Source organism: Colobus angolensis, unplaced genomic scaffold, assembly GCF_000951035.1.
Source record: "Colobus angolensis palliatus isolate OR3802 unplaced genomic scaffold, Cang.pa_1.0 Scaffold35, whole genome shotgun sequence".
NCBI classification, from domain to species: Eukaryota; Metazoa; Chordata; class Mammalia; order Primates; family Cercopithecidae; genus Colobus; species Colobus angolensis.
The window spans coordinates 7,980,338-7,999,537 of record NW_012116821.1 but is presented as its reverse complement, the minus strand read 5'-3'; the positions used below and the strand labels follow the sequence as shown (position 1 = coordinate 7,999,537).

General features: G+C 37.6%; 1 protein-coding gene across 1 annotated transcript in view; it reads left to right on the top strand.

Moving 5' to 3' along the window:
- The window catches only part of LACE1 (lactation elevated 1), a gene marked incomplete at its 5' end in the record, with an annotated part of 174,968 nt that overhangs the window by 40,035 nt on the left and 115,733 nt on the right, over window positions 1-19,200 (top strand). Inside the window, one exon of the mRNA XM_011952889.1 lies at window positions 12,278-12,336. Coding sequence (XP_011808279.1) covers window positions 12,278-12,336 — 59 coding nt within the window. The remainder of the gene's footprint in view (window positions 1-12,277; window positions 12,337-19,200) is intronic.

Genomic DNA, 19,200 nt, shown 5'->3' with positions numbered 1-19,200 from the left:
AGCAAAATACCACAATGAACTTAAATGAACTCTTCAAAGAAATTAGTTGAATAATTCCATCCACTCACACTAACACCCCATCTGGTAGTAAGGCCTTTAGACTCCAAAGACAATCTAGTGGCAAAGTGGAAGCTATTGTTGGCTGAGCCTCAGTCACTCACACTTCATAATGAAATAGATAGTTTTAAAAGTCGACAGGAGGATTCTGGTCACTGCCATTAGTTTGTACATGGGTTTTGGGTCTTGTTCACACACAAAGGATTCCCAGAAACATCTAAGTTTTGTTCTCTTGTTGAAGACTGTAGTCATGATATTTAAGTCCATTGACTTCTATTATATAAAGAATCTCTGGTGCAAAAAACTACATCATTGGTGTTTGACCTTACTGAAAATAAGTATGTAAGTATATGGATGGTGGTATTTTTGTATTCAAATTTTATGGAGCATTCTATGAAGAGAAAATTAGGGTCAGGTGCAGTGGCTTATGCCTATAATCTCAACACCTTGGGAGGCCAAGGCGGGAGGATTGCATAAGATCAGGAGTTTGAGACTAGCCTGGGCAACATGGCAACATCTCTCAACACACACACACTTTAGCACTTTCATGGTTCTAAAAAAAAAAAAAAAAAGCTTCTGGAGCCTATCATTTCCTTAGATTCCCATTACCTGTTATAGGGCATTGTACTATTTAAAACCAGGGACCAGGAACAGTGCCTCATGCCTGTAATTCCAGCACTTTGAGGGGCCAAGGTGGGTGGATCACTTCAGCCCAGGGGTTCAAGACCAGCCTGGGCAACATGGCAAAACCCTGTCTCTACAAACAACTAGCCCAGTGTGGTGGCGTGTACCTGTAATACCAGCTAGTAGGGAGGCTGAGGTGGGAGAATCATCTGAGCCCAGGAGGTCGAGGCTGCAGTGAGCCATTGCACTCCAGCCTGGGTGACAGAGTGACACCTTGTCTCAAAAAAAAAAAAAGGTAGGATATCTAAAGTGGAGGGTTGACAATTATTATTTGAATACAAAATTGAATTTATAGGACTATGTATTTGTAGGACTGATGGAAAGAATTTCATCTTTCTGCCATCTCTAAAGCAGTTTCCATTGAAAACATTCACCAGGGATGCATGCAGTCAGTTAACATCAACAATAGATCACCCTGACTTTTCTTTTTGATGTTTTAGTTTGTGTGTCAACAAACGCATTACAAGTTGAGCATCCCTAATCTGAAAATCTGAAATCTGAAATGCTCCAAAACCTGAAACTTTTTAAGGGCTGACATAACACCACAAGTAGAAAATTCCACACCTGACCTCATGTAATAGGTTGCAGTCAAAACGCTGTGATGGGCCTATTGAAGGACTAGAGCAGTGTGTATTCATAATAAAGCAAGAAATCATGTCACTTTATAAAATCAAAGAGAGCCTTCAAAGACAAAAACTATTGTTAATTAGACAGATGACTCTGGAGGAAACTTCTTTAAAAAGTTTTTTATTTCCATAGGTTTTTGTGGAACAGGTGGTATTTGGCTACGTGAGTAAGTTCTTTAATGGTGATTTGTGAGATTTTGGTGCACCCATCACCCAGGCAGTATACACTGAACCCAATTTGCAGTCTTTTTTCCCTCACCCCACTCCCACCCTTTCCCCCAGGTCCCCAAAGTTCATTGTATCATTCTTATGCCTTTGCATCCTCAGAGCTTAACTCCTACTTACGAGTGAGAACATACAATGTTTGGTTTTCCATTCCTGAGTTACTTCACTTGGAATAATAGTCTTTAGTTCCATCCAGGTTGCTGCAAAAATCATTAATTTGTTCCTTTTTATGGCTGAGTAGTATTCCGTCGTATACACCCACCACAATTTTTTTATCCATTTGTTGATTGATGGGCATTTGGGCTGGTTCTGTATTTTTGCAATTGCGAATTGTGCTGCTATAAACATGCGTGTGCAGGTATCTTTTTTGTATAATGATCTCTTTTCCTCTGGATGGATACCCAAGAGTGGGACTGCTGGATCAAGTGGAATTTCTACTGTTAATTCTTTAAGGAATCTTCACGCTGTTTCCATAGTGGTTGTACTAGTTTACATTCCCACCAACTGTGTAGAAATGTTCCTTTTTCACTGTATCCACACCAACATCTATTATTCTTTGATTTTTTGATTATGGCCATTCTTGAGGGAGTAAGGTGGTATTGCATTGTGGTTTTGATTTGCATTTCCCTGATCATTAGTGATGTTGAGCGTTTTTTCATATATTTGTTGGCCATTTGTGTATCTCCTTTTGAGAATTGTCTATTCGTGTACTTAGCCTATTTTTTGATGGGATTATTTATTTTTTTCTTGCCAACTTGTTTGAGTTCCTTGTAGATTCTGGATATCAGTCCTCTGTCAGATGTGTAAATTGTGAAGATTTTCTCCCACTCTGTGGGTTGTCTGTTTATTCTGCTGACTTCCTTTTGCTGTGCAGAAGCTCTTTAGTTAATTAAGTTCCATCTATTTATCTTTGTTTTTATCGTATTTGCTTTTGGTTTCTTGGTCATGAAGTCTTTGTCTAAGCCAATGTCTAGAAGGGTTTTTTTTGATGTTATCTTCTGGAATTTTTTGGATGAAACATTTTAAAAAGCCATCCATCAAAATGCATTTCTAGAGGATGCACTTCTTGGTCCCTCAACTGCTTCTGATGTCTTTTCTCACCTAAAAAATAATAATAATAAAAATACAGTGTACAGTACAAGGCTCAACATTGTAGGTAGAGACCGAAAGCCTGCCATCGTTAATGTTGTTTGCAACCAGTGTAGGTGTTGTGATGATGCTACCATGCTGCTTACTTACCATGAACACATTATTCTTTCATTATATTAGTGATGTCATATTTTTTCCTGTTGAGTACTTATATGTGAACAAGTATAAGAAAATGATTGCTGTGCTTGCTTTGGAAGCACATATATTAAAATTGAAATGATACAGAGAAGATTAGCATGGCCTCTGCACAAGGGTAAGTTTTATTTAAAAGATGTAAAATTTTTTGAAAAAGAAAATGATTGCTTATTGGTAGCATATAAAGACAAGAATGATGGTGATGCTTAACAACCACAGATTGTCCTCGCGGGTGGCAGAGATAGTGATACCTTCGCTTTCTGATCGTTAAATGTACACAGTCTTTGTTTCATGCACAAAATTATTCAAAATGTTGTATAAAATTACTTTTAGGTGATGTATATAAGTGATATATGGAACATAAGTGAATTTTGTGTTTAGACTTGGGTCTTATTATGATTTGTGTACAGTGCCTAGCAAATTGTGTGGCTTCTAGTAGGTGTTCTGTAAATCTTGGTTCCTCTTTTTATCTGTTGTCTTCAGCACTCGTTTCAGTGAAGACATAGTAGAATTCATCGATGTGTATTGAACTGAATATCAATCTATAATATAGTATCACATGGGAACATTTAATGAGCTGTACTACCTACAGATTTAGTAAAATGTTGTTTGAACTTTAGTTCTTTTAAAAGAAGCTATTTCAGCAACAGCTGCTTAAGTAGTCTATAGGTGCTCTTTTCTTTTAGTCTGAATACAATAAGAATCTCCTAGAAGGATAAATCAAATTGGTTCCATGAAACCATAAAATTATTGTGTGATAATTTATAGGAAACCTCCTTTAACAACATGTTTTAAAAGTTTTTCTTACTCTAAATCGATATGTATATGTATAAGTAAGCATTATTCAGCTTCTTGATTTGACACTTGGATTTTTAAGGAAAAGATCTGCATATCCGTGTGCATTTCCAAAATATTTATTTAGGTACTTGTAATTACTTTAAAAATCCTCTTTGCTTGTGTTTCATCTGTAGGTATTATAGCTATTCACTGTTGAGAATTTAGAGGTACTTATACCATTTTTTACAAAATGAATGTCCCATAATTCTAGTATTCTGTTTTACATGACCAAGTGCTCATTTCATTCTGTTTAGAGAGATGATGAAGAAATCATAGTCAAGAACTCCTGAATTATTATTATTATTATTATTATTTTGAGACGGAGTCTCGCTCTGTCGCCCGGGCTGGAGTGCAGTGGCCGGATCTCAGCTCACTGCAAGCTCCGCCTCCCGGGTTTACGCCATTCTCCTGCCTCAGCCTCTGGAGTAGCTGGGACTACAGGCGCCCGCCACCTCGCCCGCTAGTTTTTTGTATTTTTTTTTTTAGTAGAGACGAGGTTTCACCATGTTAGCCAGGATGGTCTCGATCTCCTGACCTCGTGATCCGCCCGCCTCGGCCTCCCAAAGTGCTGGGATTACGGAACTCCTGAATTTTAAAATAGTATTTAGTAATGACAAATGTTGGTATAAATGTATTATGAAATCTTTATGTCTAAGAAAAATAATATTAAACAGCTAATATTAAACATTTTGGTGGCTAAATAACATTTCAAGAGATGGATCTATTGCATTGATAATTAGCATGATATTTGAATTACAAAAAACTTTTCAATTTAATGAGTATGGTCCCTTTTCACTTGTGTTCTATAAAATCCTAAAGGTTTTTAAGCCAAATGATTTCTGTTTAGAATTCTGTTTAGAATACACTTCTCAGAGCATAAAGTTTTGGATTATATATCTTTGTACAGGCTGATTTTTTAAAAAGTTCGTCCTTTAAAAAATTAAGTCTCTAAGACTTAAAGGCATTGGTATTCTATTTTAACTTTGTTGATGAGTGGAAATCTTTTAATGAAGAATATTACAAGTGGGCCTTTACATTTCTCATTTTGATTAACATATTAAAAGGTGCATGCTTGTTAAACTACATCTCAGAGCCTTATACATCCATAAAAAAGATGTTATTCTACAAAAAGGACCAAAGCGTTACCTTCACATAGATGAACTTTCATTTGTGTAATATGTTAGTTTTAATTCTATAACATTGTGCTCTTTAATAATCACTGATGATATGTATGGCTTATTTCCCAAAATTTTAAAGGGCTTATTGAAATATAGTTGACGTATTATAGGCTGCACATAGTTAAAGGATACAGTTTTTAAAATACTGACATATGTATACCTTCATGAGACCATTGCCACAACTAATAGAGTGAACATTTCTATCGCCCCCAAAAGTTTCCTCTTGCCCTTTTTTCTCTCTTTCTCTTCTTCCCTTCCTCTTCCCTTCCCTTCTTTTTCTCTTCTCCCTCCCCTCTCCTCTCTCTCCTCTCTCTCTCCTCTCTCTCCTCTCTCTCCTCTGTCTCGTCTCTTCTCTTCTCTTCTCTTCTCTTCTCTTCTCTTCTCTTCTCTTCTTTCACTCTGCTGCCCAGACTGAAGTACAATGGCGCAATCTTGGCTCAGTGCAATCTTTGCCTCCTGAGTTCAAGTGATTCTCCTGCCTCAGCCTCCCAAGTAGCTGGGATTACAGGCATGTACTACCACACCCGGCTAATTTTGTCTTTTTAATAGAGATAGGGTTTCACCATGTTGGTCAGGCTGGTCTTGAACTCCTGACCTCAGGTGATCCACCCACCTCGACCTCCCAAAGTGATGGAATTACAGGCATGAGCCACCATGCCTGGCCTTGCCATTTTTTTCATCTGTCACTACCAAACCTGCTGTCCCTCTCACAAGCAGCTACCGATTAGCTTTCTGTTGCTATAGATTCATTTGTGTTTTCTAGAGTTTTATATAAATGGAATCACATAGTATGTACTCATTTTTTTGGTCTGGCTTCCTTTACTCTGCATACTTATTTTGAGATTTATCTATTTTGCTATGTGTATGAATAGACTATCCTTTTTATTGCTGAGTTACAGATAACCAATTTGTTTATCCATTCTCCCGATGATGGATATTTAGATTTCTTCCAGTGTTTGGCTATCCCAAATAAAGCTGAAGTTTTTAGCTTATTTATGAATAAAGCTGGCTATAAACATTGAGTATGTTTTTAAAAATTGTCTGATTTTCCATTTTTACCACTTCCCATAATCATGGCTATCAACTCTTAACATACACCAATGTTTTTATCCACCTTCCTCAGCAACTTGGCAATTAGGAAAGACTGAAAATATTTGACATTAAACCCATTTCCTACATTTTAATCCTTTTACTCATTAGAGGTATTTATTATAGGGAAGAAAAAAATCTGATTTTGAATCTTGAAATCTAAATAGCCTGGCCAGCATTATTTTACCTTTTATGACATTCCTAAATAAAAATTTTAAATATAACCAAATTGAAACCCGTAGTCTTTAATTACCCAAAGAGCTTATGCAAATACTTTCCTTACTATAATGATGTTATGATGAATCTTTTCTAAAGAGAATAAATGTTTCCTAATGACCATATTTTATTTCCATAAGTATATGTGGCATTTGAAGTCTATCATAGTTACCAAGTTTTCTCTAAACAAGGAAATACGGAAAAGATCCCATAATGCCATACTTTTTAAAAAAATTGAGACACATAATCTAATTTGTGTTTTTTATTATTTAAAAATTTTTTACTATTACTTTTTTTTGAGACAGTGTCTCACTCTGCACCCAGGCTGGAGTGCAGTGGCACTATCATGACTCACTGTAGTCTTAACCTCCCCAGGTTCAGGTGAGCCTCCCACCTCATCGTCCCGAGTAGCTGAAACTACAGGCATGTGCCACCACTCCAGGCTCGTTTTTTAGTTTTTTTGTACAGACAGAGTTTCACCATGTTGCCCAGGCTGGTCTCAAACTCCTGGACTCAATCCACCCACCTTGGCCTCCTAAAGTGCTGGAATTTACAAATGTGAGCCAGTGTGCTGGGTATACTACTGTATCTATTTTCCTAAAATTTAAAAAATCTCATAACTTTATAGAATGACCTTGAGGGAGGGAGGGAGGTAGAGAGGGAGGGAGGGAGGGAGAGAGAGACAGAGAGAGAAAGAGAGAGAGGAGTCTCGCTCTGTCACCTAGGCTGGGGTGCAGTGGCGCTATCCAGCTCACTGCAACCTTGACATACAGGGTTCAAGCAATCCTCCTACCTCACCCTTCCAAGTAGCTGGGACCACAGGTGTGTGCCACCACACTGGGCTAGGTGTCTGTTTTTGTTTGTTTGTTTTTTGTAGAGATGTGGTTTCCCTGTGTTTCCTAGGCTGATCTTGAACTCCTGGGCTCAAATGATCCTCCCGACTTGGCCTCTCAAAGTGCTTAGATTACAGGCATGAGCCACCATGCCCAGCCTATGGAATGACTTTTAAAAGAAATGTTTATATGAAATAAAATTTTACCTTCTTGAGAAAATTTTCTAAGAACTCTCCATTTTTTAAAGAAAAATATGCAGAGCTTAAAACTTGTCCCTTTTCATTTGTTTGTTCTTGACAATACATATGTTCACATGTATGTGTGTGTAAATATACATACACTGTGACAGTTATGTATATTAAAAAACATCTTCCTAAGGCAATAAATACTACCCGTTTGTGATATAATTGCATATTTACAGCTTATTAAGAGTTTTTAAGAAATAGTTTAAAAATTTCTGTGGGTACATAGTGGGTGTATATCTTTTTGTTTTGTTTTTTTCTTGAGGCAGAGTCTCATTCTTTCGCCCAGGCTGGAGTGCAGTGGTACAATCTTGGCTCACTGCAACCTCCATCTCCTGGGTTCAAGCTGTTCTCCTGCCTCAGCTTCCCAAGTAACTGGGATTACGGGTACTCGCCACCACACCCGGCTAATTTTTGTATTTTTACTTGAGATGGGGTTTCACCATGTTGGCCAGGCTGGTCTTGAACTTCTGACCTCAAGTGATCCACCTGCCTCAGCCTCCCAAGGTGCTGGGATTATAGGCTTGAGCCACTGCACCCAGCCCATAGTAGGTGTATGCCTTTATGAGGTATGTGAGATATTTTGGTACAGGTATGAGATTATTTGGTAATAGTCACATCATGGAAAATTGGATATACCATCCTCTCAAGCATGTATCCTTTGTATTACAAGCAATCCATTATACTCTATTAGTTACTTTAAATGTACAATTAAATTATTATTAAACTATAATAATTCTGTTGTGCTATCAAATACTAGGCCTTTTTTATTCATTCTTTTTTGTTTTTGTTTTTGTTTGTTTTTTGAGACAAAGTCTTGCTTTGTTGCCCAGGCTGGAGGGCAGTGGCGTGGTCTCAGCTCACTGCAACCTCCGCCTCCCAGGTTCAAGCAATTCTATTCTCCTGCCTCAGCCTCCTGAGTAGCTGGGATTACAGGTGCACACCACCATGCCTGGCTAATTTTTTTTGCAATCTCCACCTTCTGAGTTCAAGTGATTCTCCTGCCTCCATCTCCCAAGTAGCTGGGATAACAGGCATGTGCCACCACACCTGGCTGATTTTTGTATTTTTAGTAAAGACAGGGTTTCACTGTGTTGGCCAGGCTGGTCTCGAACTCCCGGCTGATTTCGAACTCCTGACCTCAGGTGATCCACCTGCCTTGGCCTCCCAAAGTGCTGGGATTACAGGCGTGAGCCACTGTGCCTGGCCCCGGCTGATTTTTGTATTTTTAGTAGAGATGGGATTTCACCATGTTGGCCAGGCTGGTCTCAAACTCTTGACCTCAAGTGACCCGCCCGCCTCAGCCTCAAAATGCTGGGATTACAGGCATGAGCCATGATGCCCTGCCTTTTTTATTCTTTCTATTTTTTTTTGTACCATCCCCACCTTCCCCCATCCCCCACTACCCTTCCCAGCCTCTGGTAACCATCCTTCTATTCTCTGTGAGTTTAATTGTTTTGACTTTCAGATCCTACAAATAAGTGAGACTATGTGATGCTTGTCTTTCTGTGCCTGGCTCATTTCACTTAACCCAGTGACCTCCAGTTCCATCCATGTTGTTTCAAGTTCCATTTTTTTTTATGACAGAATAGTACTCCATTGTGTATAAATAACACATTTTCTTTATCCATTCATCTGTTGATGGACACTTAGGTTGCTTCAAAATCCTGGTTATTGTGAACAGTGCTGCAACAAACATGAGAGTGCTGATATATCTTCGATGTACTGATTTTCTTTCTTTTGGATATATACCCAGCAGTGAGATTGCTGGATCATGTAGTAGCTCTTTGTTTAGTGTTTTGAGGAACCTCCAAACTGATCTCCATAGTGGTTGTGCTAATTTACATTCCCACCAATAGAGTATTGAGGGTTCCCTTTTCTCTGCATCCTCAGCAGTGTTTGTTATTCCCTGTCTGGATAAAAGCCATTTTAACTGGGGTGAGATGATACTTCATTGTAGTTTTGAATTGCATTTCTCTGATGATCAATGATGTGGAGCACTTTTTCATATGCCTGTTTGCCATTGTCTTCTTTTAAGAAATGTTTATTCAAATCTTTTGCCCATCTTTTAATTGGATTTATTAGACTTTTTCCTTATAGAGTTGTTTGAGCTTCTTATATATTCTGATTATTAATCCCTTGTTAGATGAGTAGTTTGCAAATATTTTCTCCCATTCTGTGGGTTGTCTCTTCACTTTGCCAGCTGTTTCCTTTGCTGCACAGAAGCTTTTTAACTTGATGTGATCCCATTTGTTCATTTTTGCTTTGGTTGTCTGTGCTTGTGAAATATGACTCAAGAAATTTTTGCTCAGACCAATGTCCTGGAGAGTTTCCCCAATGTTTTCTTATAGTACTTTTATAATTTGAGGTCTTAGATTTAAGTCTTTATTTTTATTTTATTTTTCTATAAGGTGAGATAGGGGTCTAGTCTTATTCTTTTGCATGTGGATATCCAGTTTTTCCAGCACCATTTAATGAAGAGATCTTTCATTAATTAAGAGATCTTTCCCCCGATGTATGTTCTTGGCACCTTTGTCAAAAATGTGTTCACTGTAGATATGTGGATTTTTTTCTGGGTTCTGTTTTGTTCCATTGGTCTATTTGTCTGTTTTTGTGCCAATACCATGCTGTTTTTGTCTATAGCTTTGTGTGTAGTCAGGTATTGTGATTTCTCTAGTCTTGTTATTTTTACTCAGGAAAGCTTTGGCTATTTTGGATCTTTTCTGATTCCATGTAAGTTTTAGGATTGCTTTTTCTATTTCTGTGAAGAATGGCATTGTGATTTTTGTGGGGATTGCATTGAATCTGTAGATTGCTTTGGATAGTATGAGCATTTTAACAATATTGATTCTTCCAATCCATAAATATGGAATAGCTTTCCATCTCCCAGGATGGAATGCCTCCCTGGTTCAAGTGGAATAGCTTTCCATCTCCCAGATGGATGCCTCCCGGGTTCAAGTGATTTCCCTGCCTCAGCCTCCTGAGTAGCTGGTACTACAGGTGCGTGCCACCACACCCCACTAATTTTTGTATTTTTTGTAGAGACGAGGTTTCACCATGTTGGCCAGGATGGTCTTGATTTCTTGACCTCATCATCCTCCTGCCTTGGCTTCCCAAAGTGCTGGGATTACAGGCGTGTGCCACTGTGCCCGGCCATCTTTCACTTCTTTGGTTAAGTTCATTCCTAGGTATTTGATTTTATTTGTAGCTGTTGTAAATGGGATTACTTTTTAAATTTGTTTTTCATATTATTTACTGCTGGCATATAGAAATGCTACTGATTTTTGTTATGTTGATTTTGTGTCCTGCAACTTTGCTGACTTTGTTTATCAGTTCTAATAGTTTTCCTTTTTTTTTTTTTTTTTTAATTGGGCATGGTGTCATTTGCCTATAGTCCCAGCTACTGGGGAGGCTGGGGTGGGGTGTGGAAGTATCTTTCTGTTTTTTTTGAGATAAGGTCTCACTCTGTTGCCCAGGCTGGAGTGCAGTGGCAAGATCTTGGCCCACTGCAGCCTCTGCCTTCCAGGCTCAAGTGATCCTTCTGCCTCAACTTCCTGAGTAGCTGGGGCTACAGGCACATGCCACCACGCCTGGCTAATTTTTGTATTTTTTGTAGAGATGGGATTTTGCCATGTTGCTGAGGCTGGTCCTGAACTCCTGGACTCAAGGGATCCACCTGGTTTGGCCTCCCAAAGTGCTAGGATTACATGTGTGAGCCACTAGGCCCAGCCCTCTTGTGGAATCTTTAGGTTTTTCTAAATATAAGCTCGTATCACCTGCAAACAAGGATAATTTGATTGTTTCCTTTTCCTTTCCAATTTGGAAGTCCTTTATTTCTTTCTCATCTGATTGCTTTAGCTCAGACATCTAGTACTATGTTAAATAACAGTGATGAAAGTGGACATAGTTTGTCATGCTCCAGATCTAAGAGGAAAGGCTTTCTGTTTTCCCCCGTTTCGTATGATACTAGTTGTGGGTTTGTCATATATAGTTTTTATTATGTTGAGGTCTGCTATTTCTATACTTAGTGTTTTGAGGGTTTTTATTATGAAGGGATATTGAACTTTATCAGATAATTTGTTGGCATCGATTGAAATTATTATACGGTTTTTGTCCTTCAAAGAATGGAGTTTTAATTTTTAGGCAATTTCATTTAAAGTGACTTTTTTAAACCTTGATATCAAATATATAATATATGTTTGCATTATATATATAATGCAAATACATGAGCAGTTCTGTCTATTGGTGTATTTTCTAAAAAGGCTAATCTTATTACACAGTGTTTAATTCTTTTTTTCTTTTTTTTTGAGACAGTCTCGCTCTGTCATCCAGGCTGAAGTGCAGTGGTGTGATCTTGGCTAACTGTAACTTCCACCTCCCTGGTTCAAGCGATTCTCCTGCCTCACTCCCTGAGTAGTTGGGCTTACAGGTGCCCATCAGCATGCCTGGGTAATTTTTGTATTTTTGATTTTTAGTAGAGTTGGAGTTTCACCATGTTGGCCAGGCTGATCTCAAACTCCTGACCTCAGGTGGCCTCCCAAATTGCTAGGATTATAGGTATGAGCCACTGAGCCCGTCCAAGTTATTTACTAAGAATTTTTATTATATATTGAGAAAAGGAGAAATTTTTTTTTCCTAGTAGAATGCTATATATTCAAGTTTTAAATGCTTTTACATATCTAATCTTCTTATGTTGGGTTATTGGTTTCAAATTTTGGAGGTGATACCTTCCAAATTCTTTTGTTGCCTCTTATTACAGTTTAAAGCTAATTTGATTGAATACCTTTTGATCTTCTTTCTGTGGCTGTTAATTTTTTTCTTTTATTAAAATTAAAATAAAATATGTGTAGGACCTGAAGAGAAATAAATTTTGGTCTATTTTTCTTTTTGCTCCTTTTTTTTTTTTTTTTTTTTAATCAGTAGAAAGCTTTATTTGCCAGGCTAAATGATAAACTAACATCATGATTTAGGCTAAGTAAAAAACTAATATCATCTTTTTATTTCAGATCTCTATAAAAATGGACTCCAAAGAGCTAACTTTGTACCATTCATAGCAGTCTTGAAGGTAAAAACAAATCTTTTATTTGTGTTTACTAAGATCATACTTATTGATAATCAAGGGCTTTAGTAGGATTGCCTTGGTCTTGGCATTCAAGGAGAATTTATTTTGGCATTTAGATAGTAATAGTCAGGGGCTGGGCACGCCTATAATCCTAGCACTTTGGGAGGCCAAGGTGGACGGATCACAAGATCAGGAGTTCAAGACCAGCCGGACCAACGTGGTGAAACCCCATCTCTACTAAAGATACAAAAATTAGCTGGGTGTGGTGGCATGCACCTGTAATCCCAGCTACTGGGGAGGCTGAGGCAGGAGAATCATTTAAACCCTAGAGGCGGAGGTTGCAGTGAGCCAAGATCACACCACTGCACTTCAGCCTGGGTGACAGGGCAAGACTGTCTCAAAAAAAAAAAAAAAAAAAAAGAGACTAGCCAGGACAACACGGCAAAACCTCTTCTCTAGATAGTAATAGTCAAAGACACTAAAGGAGAAAAGAATCTTTTGATATAGTATTCATCCATGTATACACTGAAAAAATTACAAAATATAGTCGAAATTATTCTCTAACTGAAACATTGAATATTCTGCATTTTATAAATTTTAATTTGAGGGTTGCTCATAAATATTATAGTGGAATGTTTAAACTTATACATTTATTTCTGAAAAAAATGTTTAATGTTCCCTGTTTCCTTCAGGTTAATGGCCATTATTAACATGTTTTCCCAGCTATTAAAGTTGCTATTCTAGAATAGCATTATTACAAAAATATTCTAATATATTTAAATGTGATTGCCATCAAGTTATGAAATTATGTCAAGTTGAGGCACATAAATAGTTTAAATATTTGTGTGTATCATCACTGCATAGAGTTTAAAATAGTCTTCATTACAATATGATTAAGAATAAAATAGTCTCCTTTTTTACTATTAATTTTAAGTAATATTTTACATGATTATTTAATGATTTCACATTCTGCCAATATTTATTGAGAACCTACTATGTACAATGTGTGGCATTAGGCGTAATGGATAATAGAATTATAAACTAAGCTGTTTTTCTGGCACATTATTTATAATCTAGTTGCGGATGTAACATATACACAAAAAAGCAAAATTTGCCAAAATATAACTCCCATAATTTTAGATAAATACTTTTTCCCCATGCACATCAACGTATCTGAAGAAAGGATAAAGTATTTTTTAAAAATTGAAAGCTTAAAAATTCTTACCCAAGAAGGGTTAAAATATTTTGTCTTCAGACCTTCTAAAGGCATAATCAGACAATCTTTTTGACGTGTACTTTGGTTGGAATTATTGTTGGTGCCAAACTTTATTCCCTATGCTATACTTAGGAGAACTCAGACATCTGTTTCCTTGACCAATTTTAGGTTCCCAAGGATTTTAATTTCTCGGAGATATTTATAGATGTAGGAAAAGTACTTTTGGAAGATTTATGCTGTTAGTAATTTTTTCCCTTTATATTCATGCTTTGCATTTAGGGAGAACATAGACTTGCAATGTTTTCTCCATGCTAGGAATCCAAAGTAATATGGTATACACAGATACCAAAATATAAAGAGGAAGCTAGGAAAAATAGGTGCTAAAAATAGTGTCTTCATATAGCATAAAATTCACAAAATATAAAAAGAGAAGTCTCAGAAAGAAACAAGTTAAGAGGTTCCGAGGGAACAACTTTGTAGCTGTACCTTTTTTTTTTTACTCCAAATATTTTGTTGTTGTTTTCTTTGGCCAGTAATTTGTCATACTTCAATATATAATAGCAGTATTAATAGGAAAAATGAATAGTATACAATTTGAAATTGAACATGAACTGAGATATATAATATACAATATAAAGTTGAATATGGACTGAACTTCCCGGGAAACTAAATACCAGATTAGATGAGAAAAGGTCTAAAATATCTAATTTATTCAAGAGACTTTTCATATATAACAAAACATCAATGAAATGAAAACTAGAACTGGTTTCTCTGAAGTTTTTCTGTTTGGGCATATAAAGTTTCTTTTGTAAGGAAGGGTGGTTTAATATTAACTTAAGTGACATTTTGCCTCTTCACAGATGCTAGTGTTACTTCTTCATTCTGGCCCAGCTGAGAGAAAGGTGTAGCCAAAGTCAATCTTAAAACAAATTGAGAATCTTAGTTTCATGAAAAGAAATTATTATAAACAAGGTAGAAATTTGTTGAAGAAAAAGTACATTGTAAAATTCATTTTTTAAAATGTTCTTCTCTATAAACCAAATAGTTACAAATTCATAATTCACCACAAAAGCTTGTGGTTTGTTGCTTGGGATATTGAAAGATAACAAAAACTAAACTACGCTCTTAGTAAAGCCTGCTTTATGGCCCAACATGTGGACAATTTTTGTAAATATTTTCTTTAAAATATTTCTTCAAAATAGTGAGTACTCTTCAGTTGTTGTGTATTATTGTGTAGATTTGTTAATTATGCTGTTCAAATCTTTGTTCTCATATTTTTTTCCTATCAATTACTGAGAGACTTATGGGAAACATCTCACTATAATTGTGAATTTGTCTATTTTTCTTGTAATTCTGTCATTTGCCTTACATATTTGGAGGCTATGTTATAAGTTGCATACAGATTTATAATAATTATTTTATTTTTTTTTTACTTATTTATTTTGAGACAGAATCTTGCTCTGTCACCCAGGCTAGAGTGCAGTGGTACAATATTGGCTCACTGCAACATCTGCCTCCCAGGTTCAAGCGATTTTCCTGCCTTAGCCTCCTGAAAAGCTGGGACTACAAGTGCACGCCACCACACCAGACTAATTTTTGTATTTTTAGTAGAGATGGGGTTTCAACATGTTTGCCAGGCTGGTCTCAAACTCCTGACCTCAAGGGATCTGCCTGCCTTGGCCTCCCAAAGTGCTGGGAGTACAGGTGTTAGCCACCACACCTGGCCAGATTTACAATAGTTAAATACTGCTTGTGAATGGAACTTTTAAATATTATTAAGTAACATTGCCCCTTCTTTTCAAGTGTATTTGTAACCATCTCTTGAAACATTGTTATCATGAGTGCTTTAAAATCTTTATCAGATAATTCTAATGTCTTTGCCATCTTGATGTTGCCATTTCTTTACATTCAGTTTGAGATCTTCCTGATTTTTGGTATAAGTGATTTCCAATGGAAACTGACATTTTCATAATTTGTCATTAGACTTTGAATCTTAATGTTTTAACCAAACTTTTCATTGTGGCAAAATATACATAACAAAAATTACTATTTTAATGATTTTGTTATTTACATTTACATTTTGAGACAGGGTCTCACTCTGTTGCCCAGGCTGGAGTGCAGTGGCACAATCGTAGCTTACTGCAGCCTCAACCTCCCCAGGCTCAGGTGATCATCCTGCCCCAGCCTCCTGAGTAGCTGGGACTGCAGGCGTATTCCACCATGCCCAGCTAATTTTTTTATTTTTTGTAGAGACTATTCACTATGTTTCCCAGGCTAGTCTCGAACTCCTGGGCTCAAGTGGTTTGCCTGCCTCCACCTCCCAAAGTGTTGGGATTAAAGGCAAGAGTCACCACACCTGGCCTATTTTAATGATTTTTAAGTGTGCAGTTCAGTGGCATTAAGTGCATTCACATTGTTTTACAAGCACCACCATGATTCATCTCCAGAATTTTTCATCTTATCAAACTGAAACTCTGTACTCACTAAATAATAACCACCCGTTGTCCCCCTTTCCCAACCCTACTTACCACCATTCTGCTTTCTGCCTCTGTGAATTTGTCTTTTCTAGATACTTCATGTAAGTGGAATTACCTAATATTTGTCTTTTTCTTTCTGGCTTATTTCGCTTAGCACAGTGTCTCCAAGGTTTATGCATGTTGTAACATGTGTCAGAATTCTTATCGTTTTTATGGCATAATAATATTCCATTGTAAGGATATGCTACGTTTTGTTTATCTATTCACCTGTCAATGGATATTTGGGTTATTTCTACCTTTCAGCTATTATGAATATTGCTGCTTCGAATATTTGTGTACAAATATCTGTTTGAGTCCCTGCTTTCAATTCTTTGTGTACATACCCAGAACTGAAATTGCTAGATCTTATGGTAATTATATGTTTAACTTCTTGAGAAACTGCCATACTGTTTTCCATAGCGGCTGTACCATATTACGTTCCCATCAGCAATACACAAGCATTCCAATTTCTCTGCATTTTCCCCAACATTTTCTTTTTCCTTTTTTTTTTGGTAATAGCCATCCCTGTGGGTGTGAAGTGGTATCTCATTGTGGTTTTGATTTGCATTTCCCAAATGATTAATGATATTGAGTATCTTTTCATATGCTTATTTTATTGATTGACTGATTGATTGATTGAAATGGAGTCTTGCTCTGTCACTCAGGCTGGAGTGCAGCGGCACGATCTTGGCTTGCTGCAACATCTGCCTCCTAGGTTCAAGTGATTCTTATTCCTCAGCCTCCTGAGTAGCTGGGATAACAGACACGTGCCACCACGCCCAGCTACTTTTTGTATTTTTGGTAGAGATGGGGTTTCACCATGTTGGCCAGGCTGGTCTTGAACTCCTGATCTCCGGTGATCTGCCCACCTCAGCCTCCCAAAATGCTGAGATTACAGGTGTGAGCCACTGCGCCTGGCCTTATCTTCTCTTTTTTCAGATTGGGAAACATCTCATTCTATAAAATAGATTGTTACTCTGTTTCTCTTTGTGGATTGTATTTGAACTTTCTGTTTTAGTTAGCTCTTTTTAGACATTATTCTTCAAGAGAAGGGGAGGCACTACTTCCTTTACTGCCGGATATAGCTAGAAATCCAGGTTCCCTATTCAGCCTCCATTGGCACCTGAGCTCTGGTTTGGGGTGTGCTTGTTACCTGTTACTGCTGGAAAGAGGGTTTTGACTCCCGTGTGATCTCCACTGATATCACTGTGGGAGGAGCATGCTCATACTGGTTGGCTGGGATGAAAGTTCCAGTTCCTATTTGGCATTCTGTGACATCACCCTGGCAATAGTGTTAGGATTCCTCGTGACAGCCTTGTGAGGGTGGAATTCTAGGCTCCCCTTAGCCTTTGCTGGCATGGTTGGGGAGGTGGAGCCACAGCTTTTCCCCGTGGTATTTGCTTTAGTAGAGCAGTTATTGTCTAAAAGTGTTATCTTTTATTAAGTTGCCCTTTTCCTGCTTCTTTGGCTAAAGAGAACAGACTTTGATGGGAACCTCATTTGTATGTTTCCATCAGCATTTCTGGGTTGCTGGCTTCTTTAACTCTAAGTCTGGGATATATGAGTCAAAGATAAACCCTGTGGCTCACACTTGTAATCCCAGTGCTTTGGCAGGCCAACATGGGAGAATTGCTTGAGGCCAAGAGTTTGAGACCAGCCTGAGCAACGTAGTGAGTGCCCATCTTTACAAGATTAAAAAAAAAAAAATTAGCCAGGCATTGTGATGTGTACCTGTCCTCCAAGCTACTTGGGAGGCTGAGGCAGGAGGTTCACATGAGGCCAGGAGGTGGAGGCTGCAGTGAGCCATGATTGTGTCACTGTACTCCAGCCTGGGCAACAAAGCAATACCCTGTCTCTTAAAAAAAAAAAAATCCCACAGGAGGGAACCTCACCATCCTGTTGTTCTTTAGGTCTTGAGTAGTTCTAGCTGTTCTTCCTTCTTTCTACTTTTCACGTAGAGATGGGGTTTCACCATGTTGAACATCAGGGGTCTCCTGATGTTTGCTTTATATATAATTTCCAGAGGTTTTAAATTATACGTATGAGGAGGGATAGGGAAAAGTACATCTCCATCTTCCCAGAAGCAGAAGTCAGCTTATTTAAAGTCCTTGTCTGCCAATTCCATCATTTCTGGTTTTGTTTCTATGGTTTGATTTTTTTTCCCCTGGTTGTGAGTCCTATTTTCCTGCTTCTTTGCAAGTCAAGTAAGTTATGATTGGATGCTGCACGTAGTGATTATTACATTGAGTCTCTGTTACTTCCTTTAAGGGTGTCAAATTTTATTTTGGCAAGTGGTTAAGTGTCTTGCAGATCAGGTTGATCTTTTTGAGGCTTTTTTTTTTTTTTCCTGTGCCGGAGTCTCACTCTGTTGCCCAGGCTGGTGTGCAGTGGCGTGAGGCTTATTTTTAAGTTTTGATAGGGTGAATGTAGATTAGCCATTATTCCAGGTCTGTGTTAGCCCTTCTAGGTGTTAGGTTTTAGGACCTTTCTAAGCTCTTTACTGAATCCCCGTGGTGTTCATTGAGGTGTTTCAGCGTTGACTATTCAGAATGCTTATATCTCCCAGATTATGTGTATTATTCTTTGCCCAACTCTGCATATGCAATTTGTTATTCAGCCAAAGATTACATTCCCTATGCAGATATCTGAAGCTTTTCTTCTGCATAGCATTTTCCTGTGCTGAACTCTACTGTGCAAATTCCAACTGTTTCAGCATCCCAAAACTCTGAGAACTGTCTCTTAAACTCATTTAGATTGTTCTATTGCAGTCTAGAAATTGCCTCTAGATAGAAAGCCAGGGAATATGGCCAGCTTGCTTGCCTGATTTTTTTCCCTCATATCTCAGGGATTGCTGTCTTTCGCTACCTATTACATAATGTCTGGTATCAGCTGTTTCACATGTTTTGTCCAGTGTTTTAGTGATTTATTGCAGAAGGGCAAAATCCAGTTCCAATTACTCTGCCTTGGCTAAAAGCATAAATCTCTTTCTTAGTTTTTAGTTATAAAGGAAAAGAAGGTCAGGGTTTGTTTTTTTCCTGTCTTTCTTTTGCTCTTTCTTTCTTTCTTTCTTTCTTTCTTTCTTTCTTTCTTTCTTTCTTTCTTCCCTCCTTCCTTCCTTCTTTCCTTCCTTCCTTT